General features: G+C 33.9%; 1 protein-coding gene across 1 annotated transcript in view; it reads right to left on the reverse strand.

Moving 5' to 3' along the window:
• Positions 1-18,917, reverse strand: part of ZZZ3 (zinc finger ZZ-type containing 3) — a 36,682-nt gene that overhangs the window by 10,709 nt on the left and 7,056 nt on the right. The window contains exons 3-8 of the mRNA XM_026854363.1: positions 6,792-6,930; positions 5,232-5,379; positions 5,031-5,149; positions 4,668-4,739; positions 4,386-4,487; positions 2,958-3,053 (exon numbers count right to left, since the gene is read on the reverse strand). Of these exons, the coding sequence (XP_026710164.1) occupies positions 2,958-3,053; positions 4,386-4,487; positions 4,668-4,739; positions 5,031-5,149; positions 5,232-5,379; positions 6,792-6,930 (676 nt within the window). The remainder of the gene's footprint in view (positions 1-2,957; positions 3,054-4,385; positions 4,488-4,667; positions 4,740-5,030; positions 5,150-5,231; positions 5,380-6,791; positions 6,931-18,917) is intronic.

Below are 18,917 nucleotides of genomic sequence, written 5' to 3' on the forward strand. Positions count from 1 at the left end.
CAGAAGTATGAAAAGTGGTTTTTTAAATAATCATAAGAGAGGATTGTCTTACGCTGTGTCTAGCTTCTGCCATACAGATAAGGCATAAGGAATATTTACATATATAGTTCATAATTGTTTCTTTTTATGCAAGACTTAATGCCAAAGATTCCTATATCAGTTACAAACCTGTAATAATATAACCATTTATTTCTAAAGATGGATTCAATGTCTAAAGAGGGATCTAGCATTATTTTACAGTTGTGCACAGTTTAAAAAGTAAAGGCAAGATCACAGAAATTATATGGAATGCAGCTATGCAGACAGAAGTATAACAAGGAAGTGAGACTAGCTTCATTCAACCTTGAAGGGAAAGATGAAGTCTGTAGTAATGATTGGAAGCTGGTACCTCAGATCTGCAGGAGAACTACAGTGCACAAAATAAAAATGAACATTTTGATCTAAGACTAATGTACCATCCATTACACTGAATTCTTCCACCTTCTGCCTCACGATCAATGACTTCCCATGTTTTCTGCTTTTCTCATTTCTTTAAGATTTCAACCCCCCAAAATACTTCCATTTATAAGGTTAGACAGTATTTCATCTTGAACTGACACAGTGATTTAAATTTTCTGTTAACAGAAAACAGATCCGCATTCAGTATTAGATCTGGAAACCAGGAAAGGAAAACTGTGTCTACGCTTAAATAATAGCACTGCTGTGCATACAGTTATGACCTAGGAATTTAACTGAGGATTTAAATTATCTTTTTAACATGATTCTACTTCTGGTGAAGAATGAATTAAAATAATACATAAAAGCACACCCTTAAAAAAAACATTTTTCCAGTGGGAAATGTATCCATTAGATTAAGCTTAAAAGCAGGTGCACTAATGATATTATATAAGCATTACATTGAAAATGATAAGCCATAATTGAAGAACTGAATACTAAGCAGTGCTAAATCTCTTATTCAGTTTTATTTTCACCAGTAGTAGATAACGGTTATACAGGAAAATAAACTGATGCATCCTGTTTAATTTTCTGTATTTCTTATCAGAAGAGACATTATGTCATATGAGGACACAGTAACTTCAACAAGATGTTCAGGAATGGAATAGGCTTCTCACCTCCCCAGTAACCATTTAAGAAAAGCATCCTGGGCAATCCCCATGGAGAAAGGCAGTTATCTTCTTGTGAAGCATCCCTTTTGACACAATCATTTACATTAAATATATCTATGCTTTTTATTCTCCCATAGATATGTGCTTTAGGTCAGCATCCAATTTTTATACTTCTATTGTTGGCAATAAAGCAGATACTGCAGTTTACAGCATATGTGCATGCTCAATATCAAAATGAGAACAAGCACAGCATAAGCACGACCCAGGCTTCCAATAACCCTTGCATCTCCTTTCTGCCACATTATGTTATCTCTGTCGGGAGACTTGGGAATAACTACAGCCTGGTACAGTGTTGTCAATCTGTACTCTAAGTAGACAGCTATATTAACAGACTGAGAACTCAATTCCCCCGCATATGCTATTTGTTTGATTTTTTTCATCTGCTGTACTTCTTATGTGGAACACAAATATAAAATGGAGACACTACCTTAATACAAACCAGGGCACAATGACCTTACTCCTATGACCTTGTAATAAGCGTAGCAATCATACTGTGAAAGCAGACTTAAGTATTAGATTTGTTCTACATAGGAGCTTAAGAAAAATCTGTAGGATGGTAGCATTACCACTGTAGCATGAGAATGTTAAGAATTTTATGACAAAGTACGCTTCACTCAGTTATACTGTGTACACAGAGCACTGTTCAAATTAGTGAAAAATATGGTTAAAAATGTCACACATATTGATTAAGTATTCTCACTAGTTATCAAATACAGTGATCTGCTGGTGGAAGCATTGATCATATTCTGTAGTAAGTCTTTCCAAATATATGAGAAAAAAAGAAAACACATGTGACTAAGGTCATTTAAAATGGTATGGTGACAAAGAACTCAAATCATTATAATTTTCTGAATTTTCAACCCCACAGTATGGCAAACAGAGTTCTGACAGATGAATCTCGCCACAGTATTTGACATATCAATGTTTCCAGCTGTTTTTTTTGGTTCTATTGCCAGAAAGCACTTTTCCAATAGACAAGGCGTCAGACAGAGTCATGTCTGCACCTTCCCTGCCTCTGTTTATAGAGCAGAATAGTAGACTAAAATACTGGTGAAAGTAAAATGGCATAACCATGATGGATGGCAAACGGGAAAGCCTCTGATAGGAGCACTTAAGGTTTGCAGTAACTTTCTTTTGCGAATTAAGAAGATTTCTCAAATTATATTCTTTTCTCATCCATTCCAAGATCAGGAAAAGCACCATATTTTAATGGTCATTTATATGACTATTTTATTTTAATCATCAGATATGTTGCAAATCAAAATTAAACATGTCATTTCAGTCCTTAGCCTATGCTCATGCTAGTTCAATATGCTCAATTATAAATATTTTTCTATTTTTTTGTTTATTAGAAGATGACTGTACAATATGAATTAACACTCCTTATCTTCTTCCAACCAGGTTCTCATTATCCTCTTCTAGATCAACTACAGTAAATCTACAAATGAGGAGAAAGTATCCCAAGACCAATCATTCAATCCTGTTAGTTCAGCCTGCAATCTGACTGCTATGTTCTCTTTTCTGACACTTCATGTCTCCAAGATTATCTGATAGAGATGCAACTAACAGATGTTGATGTGAAACTAAAACAACACTCAATTTACTCTACAGCACTAGTGGCAAAAGAAAAATATTACTTTATTATAAAGTAAGGAATACATGCAAGGTAGAGCTAGTTAGTAAGAAAGCACCAATCAAGACTTAATTCTATTGAAAATATTAATGATTGAGACTCAATTTACACATATATGCAAACAAAAATACGGAATTTCTCCTGTAATATCGTCTCACCTTTTTGGAATATAAATATAAGTTTGGAGTTCTTCCTGGAACTGGAATACCAGCTTTAGTCAGTTTAATAAAATATTTTTGCACTCTACTGGCAACCTAGGAAAAACAACATGTAACAGTTAAATGTCAAATGAAATGTAACAGGCCTTCACTTCAAAGTTTTCCCAGCATTGCTACATTGGTTCAGGACAAGAAATATTCATTTTCTATTTTGCAACAACTACTCTAACCATTACCTATCTTGCAATGATGCATTTGTAGTATTTCCAGACACTTCAAAGGCTTTCAGATAAAAAACACTACCATTGTTTAAATGTACACATCAAATCTAGCAAAAATTGTGATAGAAAGGAAAAAATTTTAGTAGTCTGTGACCTGCTGAAGCTAAACTTAATAATGACATATAAATTATACATAGTTAGCATACAGAAAGTACTTCTACATTTTATTTATGAAATAAGTAAGCATATGTTTTAATTTTTTTCAGGTATGGAGAACTATACCTATAAGTATATATGATCAGAAATGATGTAATCTTGTATATTGAAATAATTAATTATAATTTTACCTGAAAGCACACAACTGAAATAGGAGAAAATACTGTAAACAGAACATCAGCATTTTTACTTCTGGTCAAAATGGAGAAATGGTGTCATTTTAGGGGAAAAATCCCAACCAGTCAGATGCAGAAATACTCGGGTGTCTCCACATCTTTGTCCTTTTGTGGATCTCAGCCCCCGTACAGAACTAATTCTTCTGTCTGTGAGCGTCTGCCCATTCTACAGTACTGAGGTGCAGGAAATTCAGCACTCCAGTCCAAGAACTGTTGGTGTTGCTATGCTTGCTATATAGAATTAAATGCAGGCTGTCAAAATCTAATTAGCAACTAGGTCTGGCAGCTTTATCATAGGCCCTGAGGCACTTTTAAAATTCTATATTTGAGGTCAAGAATAACAGCTGTATTGTTATTAGTGAAATGCAAGTCCTGCTGTTACATTCTTAAGAAAAAGTGATAACTGAAAGCATACAGGATTTTATTTATTGATCCTTCAAGAAATAAATCTTCAACATCTACAAATAAGTCTTCTGTGAATCTTTATCAACTGCTAGGATGCAGTCACTACTACCACAGCATAAGCACTCAAACAGTGCCATCAAATTTCTTTTCTGGCAAAATTAATTTATTGCTTTAATTATGAACATTATAGAAAACAAACCCTCTTTTTTAATCCTTCAGTTTATGAATTGGTTAGGGGTTTTTTTACAGAAAACTTCCTCAGATTAGAAATAAATTACTTAAGTGTTGAAGGGAAACTTGAATACAATCTCTTATTAGTGCTTCCTAAAAAGCTTAAATTAAAAAAAAATAAAAAAAAAAAAAAAAAAGTCAAGGAAAGGGATTACTTCACAATGTGTTTTACTTGTTACCTGCTTTGCTGTTCTATTTCCCAGTTCATCAGCTATCTTCTGCCACCGTCGGGACTCTACTTCCTCTGGTGGATACTTCAAAAGCAATTGCTCGAGTTTTTTCTAAATCAACAGGGGGAAAAAAATAAATCCGTCTTTCCTAGTAGAGGTATGAGCTGTGAAAAGATAAGTATCTACATACATGTGACTTTGAACTTCTAAATGCTTTAAACATTATGACACAATTTGCTTTTGTTCTCATGTATGTTACCACAGCTACAAAATGGAAGAGCTTCCCATTACCTGTTCCTCTACAGTCCACAGCTGGTTAAAAGTTTCAGGTTTGGTCTCATCACAAAGTCGCCCTCTTATCATCTGCTCAAACACAGTACATAAAATGGAATATGCGTTTAGAAAAAGTACAGTTAGGATTAGGATTTTTAATGTTTTTCCTACCTAAAATCAAACCAAAGAAATTAATGAAAATTTGAAGTAAAATTTGCCTAAACCAAAAATAAGTTCCCTGATTTCAGTACGTCAATGATATGTCATCACCAACACTAACAGCTGAAGCAACAGTTAAGATTGTCCACGTACCCATATTAATAAAGAAAAAAACCTCATTACTGTTTTGTAAAATTTGATCTTTCCTTTTGTAAAAACTACCTGTGGGCGACTGTTTGTAGAACCTTCTGGACCATCACTTAAAGGCAAGACAGAGTACGAAACAGACTCTCCGTCCTTCTTGGGATCCAAAGGACTTTTTGGTCTGGCAGGTATACCTACTGTAAGCAACACAAAAAAGGAATTATTAAATCTCCACACTGGTCACTTCTTTCTTGTAACATATGCCCACTTTCCTTTTACCTTTGTCAAAAATCAGCTTTACTCTCCTACTGTTACGTTTTCGATTTTTGAATTCTCTCTCAAAGTTTCCAAGGCTAGTGGTGTATTGGTCCCAGGCAATCTCAGGGAGCTGAACAACTCTCTGAGGATACGGAAGACCCATATCAACCTGAAAAAAACAGGAATGAAAAGTGAAAAGCAGTATTTAATGCAATTACTGTACATCCAAACAAAAAAAAAAATCACAAATCCTGAAAAGTTATGAAAACCTGATACTGCTTTTTAGCTAACAGCAGAATTAAGTCAGAGTTTCTGAAGTGCCATGCAGCACAGTCTTTTTAAGGTAAGATATCTTTCAAGAATAATACACAACAGTGCATTTAAAATATGCAGTGGCACGGTCAATGATGGCTTATTGAGCACAAAACTTTAAAGCGTGTACTCTGCAGCTGAAATCAGGTGTTTCTGACTTCAATACTCTGTTACTGTCTATCTGTCTTTTATTTCATTTAAACATGCCGTTTCCCTAAGATCTGTACCCTTTCTTAACACAGGAAACTAAAAGATTCAGTTTTATCGTCTGATAAACCTAAATGCCTCGAGATCAAAGTATATTTTGCACTGATTTTGCTGTCCTCTACCTAGAACAGAACTGTTACAAAGCTGGCCACTTCATTTAAAGGTCAACCTTAAGAGTATCATTCCCTTGGTTTGGAGACATAATTACACCAGATACTTGCAACTATTTTTAGTATTTCCCTATACAAAGATTATTAAATGCAACACTATTGCATGCTGTTAATTCATCTGAAAATTTAATGGAAAGACAACTACTGAAACCAATGGGCTTACATCAGACCTCTCTCTAATCCGAGGTCTCTACAAACCCAGGAAAAGAGCACCATAAAATACCTACTTCATTCTTCACTGAAATACATGTTCCTACCAGACTAGAAGGTCAAGTGTTTGTTACTGGTAGACGCGGCAGCAATAAAATATTCAAGCTTTAAACATTTTTTCAGTATGTCTGTTACTACATTTATTTTTTTTTTAAGCTTGAAAAGAAAATGTTTCCTTATCAAAATTAATTCTCCTCCAGCGACAGTATTCTAATGATGTTATCCAGAACTCAGGTGTATTTGCTAGTGTTCATTTTGGGTTTAGGCTATGAATCACATTTCCTGCTCTTTAAAAAATACCCTACCAAATTCAGTCACAGCACAGAATTTCGTTTCTCTAGTGAATTAAGTTAGGAATTCTTGATCTGATGCTTTACTATGAATTACTTTCAGCCACCTGTAGATTTCAGGTTGTCTTGAAATACAATTACAATGAGAAATTTAAAGATTTCTACATACCAAAAAAAGGAAAGAAAGCATATCAAATAAAATCATTGAAGACCTATGTCTTAACAGATTTAATAAGAAAACAAAGGGCCAGTTTTGCTCAGCAGATAAAGGATTTTAAACGCATAATGTTCATGCAAGTACATATATAATTATCTGATTTCTACAGATGATGAATTACTAGTTATTTTTTAAAAATTTCAAGTAACACTTTAAGAAAAGCCCATTGAAATACCTTCTTCTGGAGTCTTTCCACAAATCCAATAGGATCTTTCAGTGCTTCTCTCTGGTGTCTGCCTAAACTTTCAAGGTCTTGAACTGCTTGAGTACGTTGAGCCTCGAGTACAGCAATCGTCTGTAACAGTCTCTGATAACTACAGAGACAAAGGAAGACATCTCACTAAATTTGTCTTTAAAAGTGGCCCCCCCAATCTAAACACTAGCCATGTTTATCTATTAGTATCTACCAGATTTCATAGCTTATCTTAAACAGTTCATAGGCATTTTTGCTGCATTATATGAAAAAAAAGTATCATATCTAAGTAGTAGATGAATTTATATAAACCCATTAAAAAAATTAATCCCCCCAGTGATTTCTTTTAAATGTAAATTCTATACTAGCTAAAGCAGTACGGTATCAGGGACAACCTATTCGTATTCTCAATAGCTATGACCAACAAGTCATACTTTGCTTTGTTTACAAAGTTAAAAAACCAAACAAAATGACCTAATTTCTCTTCCACTTCAAAATGAGTTTTATTCTACCCCAATACAAATAATTCTACCACAGAACTTTAACATTTTGCTCAACCACTCACAGGGTGGACTGGAATGGCTTAGAAACTGTATCTAAACATTTCACAGAAGCCTCACCTTATAGCAGAATATGCGAATTGCTTATGAAATGTAACAATAAACCATGGAATAAGTAATTTACAAAGCAAGTACATACAAAACATTCCTCTAAGAATGCAGAAGTTGAATGAAAATTGTCAGCATTCCCTCAAACTTGCAGTCCCAGATTCACATACAATTTTGACTATTTAACAAAGACATTTGAGAGTCACTGATGTGACTATCATGCCTGTACCCAATAATGTATACTTTCCAAACTGTTATCTATATAGCTAACTCAGAGTCAGGAAATCATACAATACTGTGACACAGCCTTTAAAAAAATGGGTAACTACTTTTAAAACCTTTATTAACTTTAAAGTTACAGCTGTCCACTTCAGTGTCTGAATCATGCAGTTACCCATGGTAGCTGTTGTTGCAAATTGTTATGTATCAACTTCACTTTTTTAATGAAAATATTTTCTGACATTTAATATTACAACTGTATCTTAGTTCAGCACAAAAGGCAACATAATGTATATTAAAATCAGGTGAGATCTATTCACTACCACAGTATTTCAGAAAATTTTCTTTATATTCCCTTATTGCTAAAACAAAGACAAGCCTAACACAATGAATTCCACATTTATTACAGAAAAAATCCAGATGTTAGTGAGCTAATATAAGTTTTTCAATTGACTGCACTGGTAATTGGATAAGGCTTTATGTGGAGAGAAGTAAACAGCCTCAAGGCAAAATACAGCCTTTGTACCATCAAACATTTAAGTTTCTACCTAGACATTAAACTACTGCCTCCCCATGAAAAAGGGTAATTTTCCTTAGACTCAGATGAAATACTTGAAAACATAAAATACAGCTATACATTCTGAAGTTTGAAACTAAAATACTGAGCTTATTTAAAAACAGTAGGATATAATTCTGTTATGAATTTATTTCAATCCGTCTGCACATATTCAGGTTTATATGCAACCCAAGACCTAAAATGCTTGTTAAATAGGCCATTGATACTGGAACAGTAGTGGAGTATTTTCACTAACGGAAATGTGCTCCAATTTCTTCTAAACAAAATAACTTTGCATAAAGCAAGACAATTAATGGGGCTATTCTTGAAGAGGTGAAAAATGAACTTCAGAGAAAACTTACAAAAGTAGTGACAGCACATCAGAATTGGCCTGAGACAATACCGCAGTTCAGATTGTTACAGTAATCATCATATGTGGAATTAACATCTTTACTTAGTTTTTACAAATAGCATCTGATTATTGCCAGCTTTGCACTGGGCAACGTCTGTCCATGCTCAGGTGGACTGACAGCACTTCTTAGGCAGAAGCCTGCCCTGCATGCTCCAGAGAAATGAAACAGGCAGGCTGCTAACATGTTTGATGTAGATGCAGCTGTAACACCACAGATCTTAATGATATCTGTGGAGAGGATTTAACCCAGACAACAGAAAGCCTTTTTCTATCAGCAGGTGCCAAAACTTCTACACAAGACTCTGGAGTTAACTCTAAATCTCAATAACAGAGGCTCAGTAGTGTGCACAAAAATTTGCATCTAAGATGATGTTTAGTAAATACCTGCCTTTATTTCCTGAGCCGTTTTACCTCATTTATTCAAATGGTATTTAAGTGATTGCTTTTCCAAATGAAATTGAAAGCAAATACTAATCTTATTTAAAACATTTACATACATAGAAGAAAAAAGGCAACCAAATGTTGGAGATTTAGATGAAGTCCTAATTTAATGGTGATTCGCATGTGTAAAGTGGGGGAAGAAACCATTTTAATGAGGTAGACTTATATAATTAAGTCTGAATGGAAAGAGAAAAAATTACATTTGGGGAAAAAGAAAAAACAAGAACATTAAACTCCAATTACTTCCCTTGTTAAAGCATTCATCTGACCTCACTAAAGTGATCACGGAATTGAAAGGAAATAGTTCAGAAATGATACCTCTGGTCTTCATGGAAATATGTTAAATATTACAAGCATGTCAGGATCATTCAAAAATATGTCATGTGATGTTGATCTGTGGCTATATAGCACTACTATAATGAAATAATTCATAAGAGAAAAAGGCAGTAGACAAAAAGGTTTCTGGTACGTTTTTGTACCTCTGCTAAAGAAATGTATTAGCTTGGAGCTATTTATTCTAACCTACATATTCAGTTTTTATGAGTGAATATATTCTAAAGTCCAGGAAGAAGGTTGCTATTTTATCGAGTATCAGAAGTATTGAAATGCACAAAAATGTGCATTTTGGGGTCTTCCAGTGCAAAGAAAAAATTGAAAAAACTAATCCTGAAATACAGTTTGCATTGTCCATATTCAGGTACTTCCCATTTGCTGCAGTACTGCATTCTCTCCAAAACATTGCACATTCTTTCAAATTTCTATATGACTTTATAACTAACTGTATTATAATATGTCTGCATATGTTTTTTCAAGTTTTGAACCACTGATGTTTTCACAGGTTTGTACAAGACTTAGTTCTCTGGCCCTACATGAGTCTAACAAAGCCAAGTATTTATCTGAAAAAGCAGTAAGCCAAGTAACAACACACACGTTGAGCACTTTCTCAAAGTCTCTGTTCTGGCTTCTTAGTCTCAAACAGTAACATAATACTTCTGCCGCATTAAGCAAAAGACACTGTGCATAATTTCAAGGACTATTAAAAAAAGAAAAAAAGTGGCTAACCATTTTATCATCCCTCTTCCAATGTTTTTTGTAAATAAGCACAACAATCATGATTCAAACTACCTCCTGCAGTTGTGCTAACATTCTCCAAAACTGAAAAAGCCTTATGAAGGTAAAGAGTAAGTAACTGGAACCTCGCTCACTATGCTGCAAAACTGGCTCCATCCTTCAGTGAGGCAATCAAAGAACAACCATCTCAAAATTATCCAGCTACAGTTACATAATTTTCTCTATAAGATCTGTGGGGAATTACCATGGGAAGTTATCTCACATCCTCTGCCAAAACAAAACAAACTCCTACAACTAAAAATGCATAATTTGAGTAAACTCATCGTCAGCCATACCTCTTGCACTGACTGAAGTTACACTTTTCTCAGTTCTAACTACTAAATTGTTAGCACGTACAAAACCCAAAGCAGTTTTCTTTTCAGGAAAATTTTCATTCTACAGGAAGTTTTTCCTTGTTTCTACAGTCCCAGTATTGCAATTTCTTGTAATTTCTTAAATCATCTTAATTGTCAGGAATCTTCCAGAAGAATACTTGAATAATTCAGTACAGTATGGAAACAGTTTCAGTATCTCTATGCTGAAAAACTTTCATTAATATGGATTTCTGAGGGGCCAATATTTAAAAAAGGAAAGCCACTTTTTAAAGATTGATACTGATCAGCAGGGATTCCTGCTGATTCAGTTCTGCTGCTGCAGTGATAACTATTCCACTCTTTTGGATTGCTCCATAAAATAATTATCACATAGCAGAGTCATATTTCTGAAGTCCTGCCATGAGCAATTATTTATTACACTATTCATGAACCTTGTTCTAATAGTGATTAGGGACACAGCAGCCTCCTCTCTTGTCAGTGATAAAGCTTGAAAACAGCACAACCAGTACCTTAATGAGACCCATTTCCATTTTGATCCAGTTTTCTGATACCTACTTTCAAGATGCTTTTTTCCCCCCCCTCAATCTTTCTGTCCTAACACTATTTACATTTCCAGATCTAAGTACACAATTACATCACAGGTTTTATGTTCTTTGAATCAGGAACTAAGCACAAGCTTTAGAAAGCGAGATATATATATATATATACACATACACACACACACACACACACACACACACATATGGAGTCAATCTAACTTAAGAATAGCATGTTTCTTAAATTTGCTCTTTTTTTTCAGATTAATGACTTAACACTATCCTGTACAAAGAGGCCATGTCATTCAGCATTTTAAAAGAAATTAATCTCAATATTACAGTAAGACTGATTCAGTCACAGAGGTTGGTCCCTCTGTGGGTTCTGAAGTTTCTTCTCTCTTCTAAAGAACAGTGTACTGTACTTTGAACCTTAAGTGAATGAGTGAAGTGAGAAACATTCTACAAAATGAAGATTTTAATTTTTGGGTAGCTAATTCAAATCAGTGGACGGAATTAATTAAGTGAAGCTTTTCAGTTAAATTCTGGTAAATAAATACGAAGCGTCAGTTTTGCCCTGTTGAACAATGTAAGGAGCAGACATATAAGCGGCTGTTGGTAACATTAACCAAACACCACAAAAATGCCACGCCTCCTCTAAAGATAAGCCCCCTACAAAGTCTTAATGCTCAAATATTTAGAACCACACAGAAAATTTTCTGCCACTGGTCTTATCCATAAAAAAGAAGAATTTTCATCTAAGTGTCTTTATCCAAAGTACATTTACACACAAACTTGAAATTAACAAGAGGTATCTCAAAACAGCACAGGGCACTATTTGTTGGACTTTCTTTATCTAACATTCCAACATAATTATAATGCATTTTCTCACCTTTGAAGCAGTATCACTTCTCTCTCCTCAAATGAAAATAAATGGAAGGAGGCCCTTGCCAGTCAAAAAGTTTAGTCCTTATATATTTTTCAAACAAATAATCACCTCTGAAGTAATGATATAATGAACATTTTCACATATATAAAAACTCATGCAACTTTGCCTCAAATTTTTACAGTATTCAATCTTAGACACAGAACTTAATATTTATTATTTGCTTTTAACGTGAACCATATACACATCTAAAACGCTTGCATTGTTATCACAATGACAATTTTTCTCCTTATTTAAATATTCATCATTGTTAGATCGCTAAATGCAACTCTATTCAGTATTTTGTAAAAGTTAAGAATACATAAAATAGTTTATAAAGTGAGCAGGTGACAGAGGTGACGCTGATTAACAAGGGAAAACTAGAAAGAATTTATTTGCAATTTATGTAATAAAATCAGCATACCGTGTTCCCTCTAATTGTCTGGATGCTCACAGAAATTACATGAAATAAGTTACTTTGTCAACTATACTTGCCTTACAATGATCATTTAGTACCTTGCAAAAACATGTACTTTAGCGCCTAATTAAAAAGAAGAAACTTATCTCAACTGATAAAATGCTGTGTAGCTGGTGACAATCACTTTCTACTCCCAAAACTAACTGCACATCTACAGTTCTATAGATTACAATATGATAAAAGGTATAGTAACATCAGTTTGGGGAATTAGAAGGTAAAAACCTGTGTACTATAATGTAATTTTATATTTAAAATACTGATTATTTCTTGAGCAGGTAGGATTTAAGTGAAGGAGTATACACTTCTCATAACAAAATACGGCTAAGATACATGTAGAAAAAAAAAAAAATCTATTTTTATAAAGAAAAGCTTGGTTTTGTATTTCCAAGAGCTGTGACACAAAATCGGTATGTGTCAGTAATCCTGAGGATTTGAGCAAGTCTTTGTTTTATTGCCATCTACTGGCACTCTAGTAAAGTACAGATTAAAACCTGCTTTCAATTCATCACTCCGGATTTCGGTCTACTAACAGCAACTCAAAACCCCTCCCCTTATTAGATGCTAATCTAAGAAAGTATTGGATAGTAGACATGCTACAATATAAGAGTGCAAATTGCTCTAGGAAAAGGGAAACATTAATTGCAGTTAGAATTTCCAAGTCAATCCAAGGCAGCTGTAGTAAGAGACTGGCTTCCTGGAGAAATCTTTAAATCAGATCAAACACAATCTTCTCATTTAAAATTGGTGTTTTGTTTTGTTTGAGGTTTTGTTTCAGTTCATAAATACCAGATAATGCTTCCAGCTTTTAAGCTTGGCCTGAAATCTTTGCCAGTGTCATGATACAGTAATTTTGACACTGTAGAGTTTCTCTCAAAGTACTCCAATGTGCATCTGAGATTTTAAAAATATCTGTTACTGCACTAGGGAAGAGCAGCCCTTTTTTGATCTCCCTTCAGAAACAGAAAAGAGTATAAGGGCATATATCAACTCCTGTCAGGACTTACAGAACACCTCTGCCTGAAGAAAGCAGCATATGGTAGGATTTTACTTACCTAATGCTTAGATACTATGACCAAGGTAATCTACTTATAGCCAATTCTGCAACTCATTACGAAATTGTTTTCCATTCTAGCTTAACCTCTTTACAATAATTTACTGCACTTTATCCATATTTAATACTCATACTTCAGACCTCTGAAAAGACTTCTGAGATACTAATTAAACTGCATTTCCATTTTATACATGAAACAACTAAAGTATACATTAAGTGACTTCTCCAGTGAACAAAAATTGCTATTTCTGAATGCCTGCCTCAGGCTATAATACATAAATATTTTAAACAAAGCACAATTAAGCCAAAAAGTGGTGTGGGTTTTTTTTAAAGGACATCTTAAAAACCCAACTAAACCAAAACAGAAAACCCTACTAGTCTTTTACGTTGATGCAAGAGCCATTTTTCACTATAATTTCACCTTCCTTCTGACTTTCACAGTTCCAGACTATATTTCAAGCATCTGAACAATATTTTATTTATTAACTTGTGATCTCCCTTTCTTTCCTAATTCCTTAACTACCCCAGAAACAGAATGCCCACTCATGTATTTCTATAGCTTCATTCTTGTCAAGAGCTGTCCACCACACTCAACAGGATTTAATATTAGCATGCAAAAGCATCTTTATCCAATATCCACATTTCCAGCAAGTTTTCAAAATTTTTAGTAGCAATTACATCTCTGTGCCTCTAAACAAACATGTAACTTGCTTCAGTCCTGTCAACATGAAAGGTTAAAACATAATCCATCAATCCTCTCCCAGTTAACACATTTTAATATAGTCTTTTGATCTTCCTTTAACAGTACATTCTAAAGTATTTGCCTGCAGGACAGTGACATTTAGTAAGGAAGAAGATATAGGTCCCTGTCATTCTTCTATTTTCAAGGCCTGGAGTGACATGAGGAAACGGCAGTAAAATTGTTTTCCTCAGAAAAGGCACAGAAAGACTGACAGTACATCCCCAACTCTTTCTCCTCCCTTCTCATCATCTCTAATGAGAATGGTCCCAACTCCTTTAATGAGAGAAAATGCCAAAGATTCCTCCAAGTATCTCTACCTCGATATCCTTCTCTAAAAAGATCTTGGGTAAAGCAACCATTCGGAAGGAGCTTTCTTACAGAGAAAATACAGGGGCAACCCCTGTTACCATAAAACTGACCCAACTGTACAGAAATCCTGTGAACAGAAAAAAATCAAAGTTAGCAACACTGACTACTGGACTCCTTTGACTCACTCCATGTTAGTTTATACAGGCTTTCTTTAAAACCATAGGAAGAAGCCCCCTGATTATTCAGGTGTATATTCTTGCTGTAGGAGAAAATTAACATATTCCCTGAAGTATTCTGTTATAGTAATATCGAAGACTATAATTGAATTACAAGAACATGTTATGCAGTCATGAGAAGCTGAATGTTCTAACAGCAATACAAAGAATTATTCAATTTTTTTTTTGCTAGAGAAGAGGAAGATAAGTTAGAAATACAGCAGAAAAATAGTAAAATGTTTATTTTCACATTAGTACTTACTATGATAATATACCATGGACACACAAAGTTGATCCTTGGCTTAGAAAACATAAAACTTTCAAAAGCTGCTATACAGAACAGCACATCTTCACCTTGGACCATGCCAAACAAAATAAAGATGTGCGATAATGAAAAATTATTCCTACCAAGAAAAAAAAAGTAAACCAAAATTAGGATCTTTCCTCCTCTCAAAAAAGCTTCTAATTACTTTCTAGTACCAAAGAAACACCTATCTTGATTAGAACTGATTACTGAGACTAAAACAAGCATTAATACATAAAGCTCATGCAATTCCTTTCTAAAGGATGTCAGGGAGTTTTGTAGTTCATGATGCTGTGAAAAATTAATGTAAGAAGAGAACAAATACTTAAGGACTGGTAATGGATTTATTTCGAGCTATGTTAGTTAGAACTGAAGAGCAGAGATACCTGCACTCTCACAGCATGTGCCAACTACTGAACTATTTGTATCTCCCTACCAAGCAGGTAATTATGGTAATAAAATTTGTTCCCTGTCCCACCAGACATACTTTACATTGGTATAACTACACTTCACTACTACTGCTTTTGTTAAGCATCCCCTGTATGCATAGCCAAAAACACAGCCAGAGCACTACTCTCCACACAGCTGTGTTGGCTGAATACATTACTTTTCTTGGTTTTCTTTCTTTTTTTTTTTAAATGAACTTCCTATGGCTTTTTTTTCCAACCGATATTTCCTACACTTCAAAATGATTTTTATTGTTTACAAAAACTTAATTTTCCAGTTTAGATGAATTTACTAATGAGGATCCTTAGAAATGATAAGCATTTCCAAATGAATGGGTGGGAAAATAAGTTTCTACCTTTTTCTGTATTAAAATAGGAAGTTTGTGATTATTATTATTGTTAAATTTGTGCATTTCTCCCCCATGATTTCTGATCCATGCTGGTAAGTTGGAAAGGTAAGTTGAGTTCCTGCATGTTTTCTAGAAACAAGCAGCTTGGAAAGGGGAAGACACCCTAACTACTGTCTCCACAAGAGAAAGGCAAGCAGAATTCAACTGTTACTCTTCACATTCTCCAGACAATCCATGAGCACACATATCCACATGTACTACCAAGCCAGCCAGCAGGGAAGCAGCTCTGCGCTGTAGAGCTCACACTCTCTTCCAGAACAAGATGCTGCAACAGAGGACTCTTGGAGGTGAGAGCACAGGCAGAAAAAGAAAAGCAGGTATCAGGTAAATCAGGAGAGAAGAGAATTCCAGGAGCAAAGGACACAAATCCGAAAAATCAAGCTTCGTTTTCCACAGGATGCATTCTTTAAATGAGGATTTCACTACATTTGACAGTGCTGTTCGCTAGGATTGCACTGCAGTTGACAGCAAGATAACTATGTTCAGAGAAAGAAAAACGAATTTGACAAATGTACTTGACATTTAATGGTTCCTAGAGTAAGACTATTACCAGACAGAGAAAAGCAGATGCAGCACATGCCCAAGGCATTCTCTCTTGCAAATTAAGAACTCTATTATTTAGTGTTTACTGAAGAGTTCATGTAATTAAAACCTTAATCTTTACTCCCACAATAATTTTGTGTCACTTAAAACTTTTCCATTGAGAAGTATTTACAGATAGAAATGATCTTATAAAACATGATAAAATAATAATGCTGGCAGTAAAAAATTCTCAACATTCTCAAAATACTTAATATTTTAAGCTGGTGTAAAATATAACAAGGATTTCATTAATAAATGTGGTTGTATGTCCATTACACTATTATGTATGTTTTAGAAACACAATTATCTGCAGTATCAAACTGCAGTTGATCAGAAACTCATATTAGGAGTTCCTGATTTCCATTTTATTTGTTTTGCAGATTAACTAACTGCAGCATTCAACTCCTACAACAAATGAGAATTTTAAAGTAGATTTAATTTTGTTACTTACGAAGAACACAGACCAATCTACTAGACAGTAGAAACTACTCTTTGAAAAAAGTACCAGTTTTCCATATGTTTAAGTTTTATATTAGTAGGTAGTTTAAGAAAAATAATCGCTGTATGCCACACCACTCCTGTGTGGAATAAAGGATGAATTAAAACACCTGTAATCTAAAATATAAGGCATATATGCATTTTTTAAAAATTATTAACTTCTATTATTCTTGAACACTAAAAATGCATACTTTATCAATTCTTTTATGTTAATGATATATTCTGTAAAGTACTCAGAGGTTACATGCTTAGATGCTGTCTCTAGCATTCTTGACCCCAATATGGATTAAAACTGCTACTACAAAAAGTAACTTAATTTACTTGATTTATACCATTCCCTTTATTTTATACGGTAAAACAACATGACAATCAAAGCCTTCTCAGATTAAAATTGTATGTCTCATAGGAAAATCAAAGACAAAGGTGTCCTTAAAAATAATACAGGAGGACAAGACACCACTACAAAAGAATGTTAGATTATCTGATTTATCTGTACATTAAAATAAATCTATGCTGTGTGATAAATGTGACCTTAATTCTGAGACATATATCTGACTATAAGGGGATAAATTACAAAACTGATGTAGTATTTTTATTCTTACCCAATACATATGAAGATAGACACGGAGATTTTATCTTAAAATATATTAATGAAAAGTAGTTTAATTTTTAATACTAGTTGTCATCCAGTTAAGGAAAAAACATAGTGCAGGTAAAAATAGAAGTTCACCTTAAAAAAAAACTCCTATAGGATTATGTTGTTACAATTTAAGATTCTGTTTAAGGCAGTTCTCAAATAATTGGTATAACAAGGTACACCAGACCTGATTCTAACAAGTCAAGAGAAGATGGACTTTTATAAAGAACTGTTTAATCTGATTCATTAGGCAGAAACATTTGTGACTGAATAAACCTCTACCACAGGTAATGCCACAGATGCTTCTTTTCTTTCTCACATTCATATAATATTAAAAGTGCATCCAAAGACATTAACAATATTATTATGAATTGTCAATTATATATTACACCTGATTGTATGATCCTACAGCAATACAACTCATAGTAGGTAAGAATCCACAAGACTGGGTTTTCACAGATGTATCACAATATCTCATTTTAATGTCTTCACTTTAAATGTCAGTACAGCTATTATGATTTTAAATATTATAAAGTAATAAATGAAGCCAAAGATATATTAAAATATCTATTTACTGAACAAATGTAAGGTCCTAACTTGCAGCTGAATGCCTACAGGCAAGTGCTCATATATAATTCTTATATTTCACTCAGCTTTCCTACAGGCCTAAGTGGTTCCTATAAAGTTAACCACAGTTTAGAGGATCCTAAAAACACACTGTATAATGCATTATATGCACATTAAAACTCAATTCCTCGATTGCATTTTCATCTAAAACTCAGAGCTAAGTGTTAAACAAAAGTTTAACATGCAACCTAGTACCTGCCAAACATTGCAAATCTCTGAAGACAGTAAGTAGAGAGGAAGAACAACAGAAGAAAAAAGTGCACTAAATGAAACACTGGGCAAAGAGGAAAATGTACTGAGAATAAAATATTGCATGAGATAGAAAATTCAAGTAATCTACTGCACTATAAGAAAGAATTAAACTATTAAAAAGTACAAAGAGATATGAGACACTCCTGAGGAAAGACATATGAAAAACACTAAGCACAGCATATAAAATTACACAGTATAAAAAGATTTAAATCAACAAGTTCAGTTTTGATGAAAATCTCTAACGAGAAAAAGCAAAGGTTTCTGAGCTAGAACAGAGAAGCAAATTTCTCAAATATGCACCAAACCATATTTTTGAGAGGAATTGTAACACACAAAAATTCAAATTGTGTAATAACAGAAAAATTAGTATTAACAATACAATTATGCAACCTCCTAGATCAGTCTGTTAGTATCTACA

The sequence above is a fragment of the Athene cunicularia genome (assembly GCF_003259725.1).
Source record: "Athene cunicularia isolate RWA chromosome 8 unlocalized genomic scaffold, athCun1 chr8_part1, whole genome shotgun sequence".
Taxonomy (NCBI): Eukaryota; Metazoa; Chordata; class Aves; order Strigiformes; family Strigidae; genus Athene; species Athene cunicularia.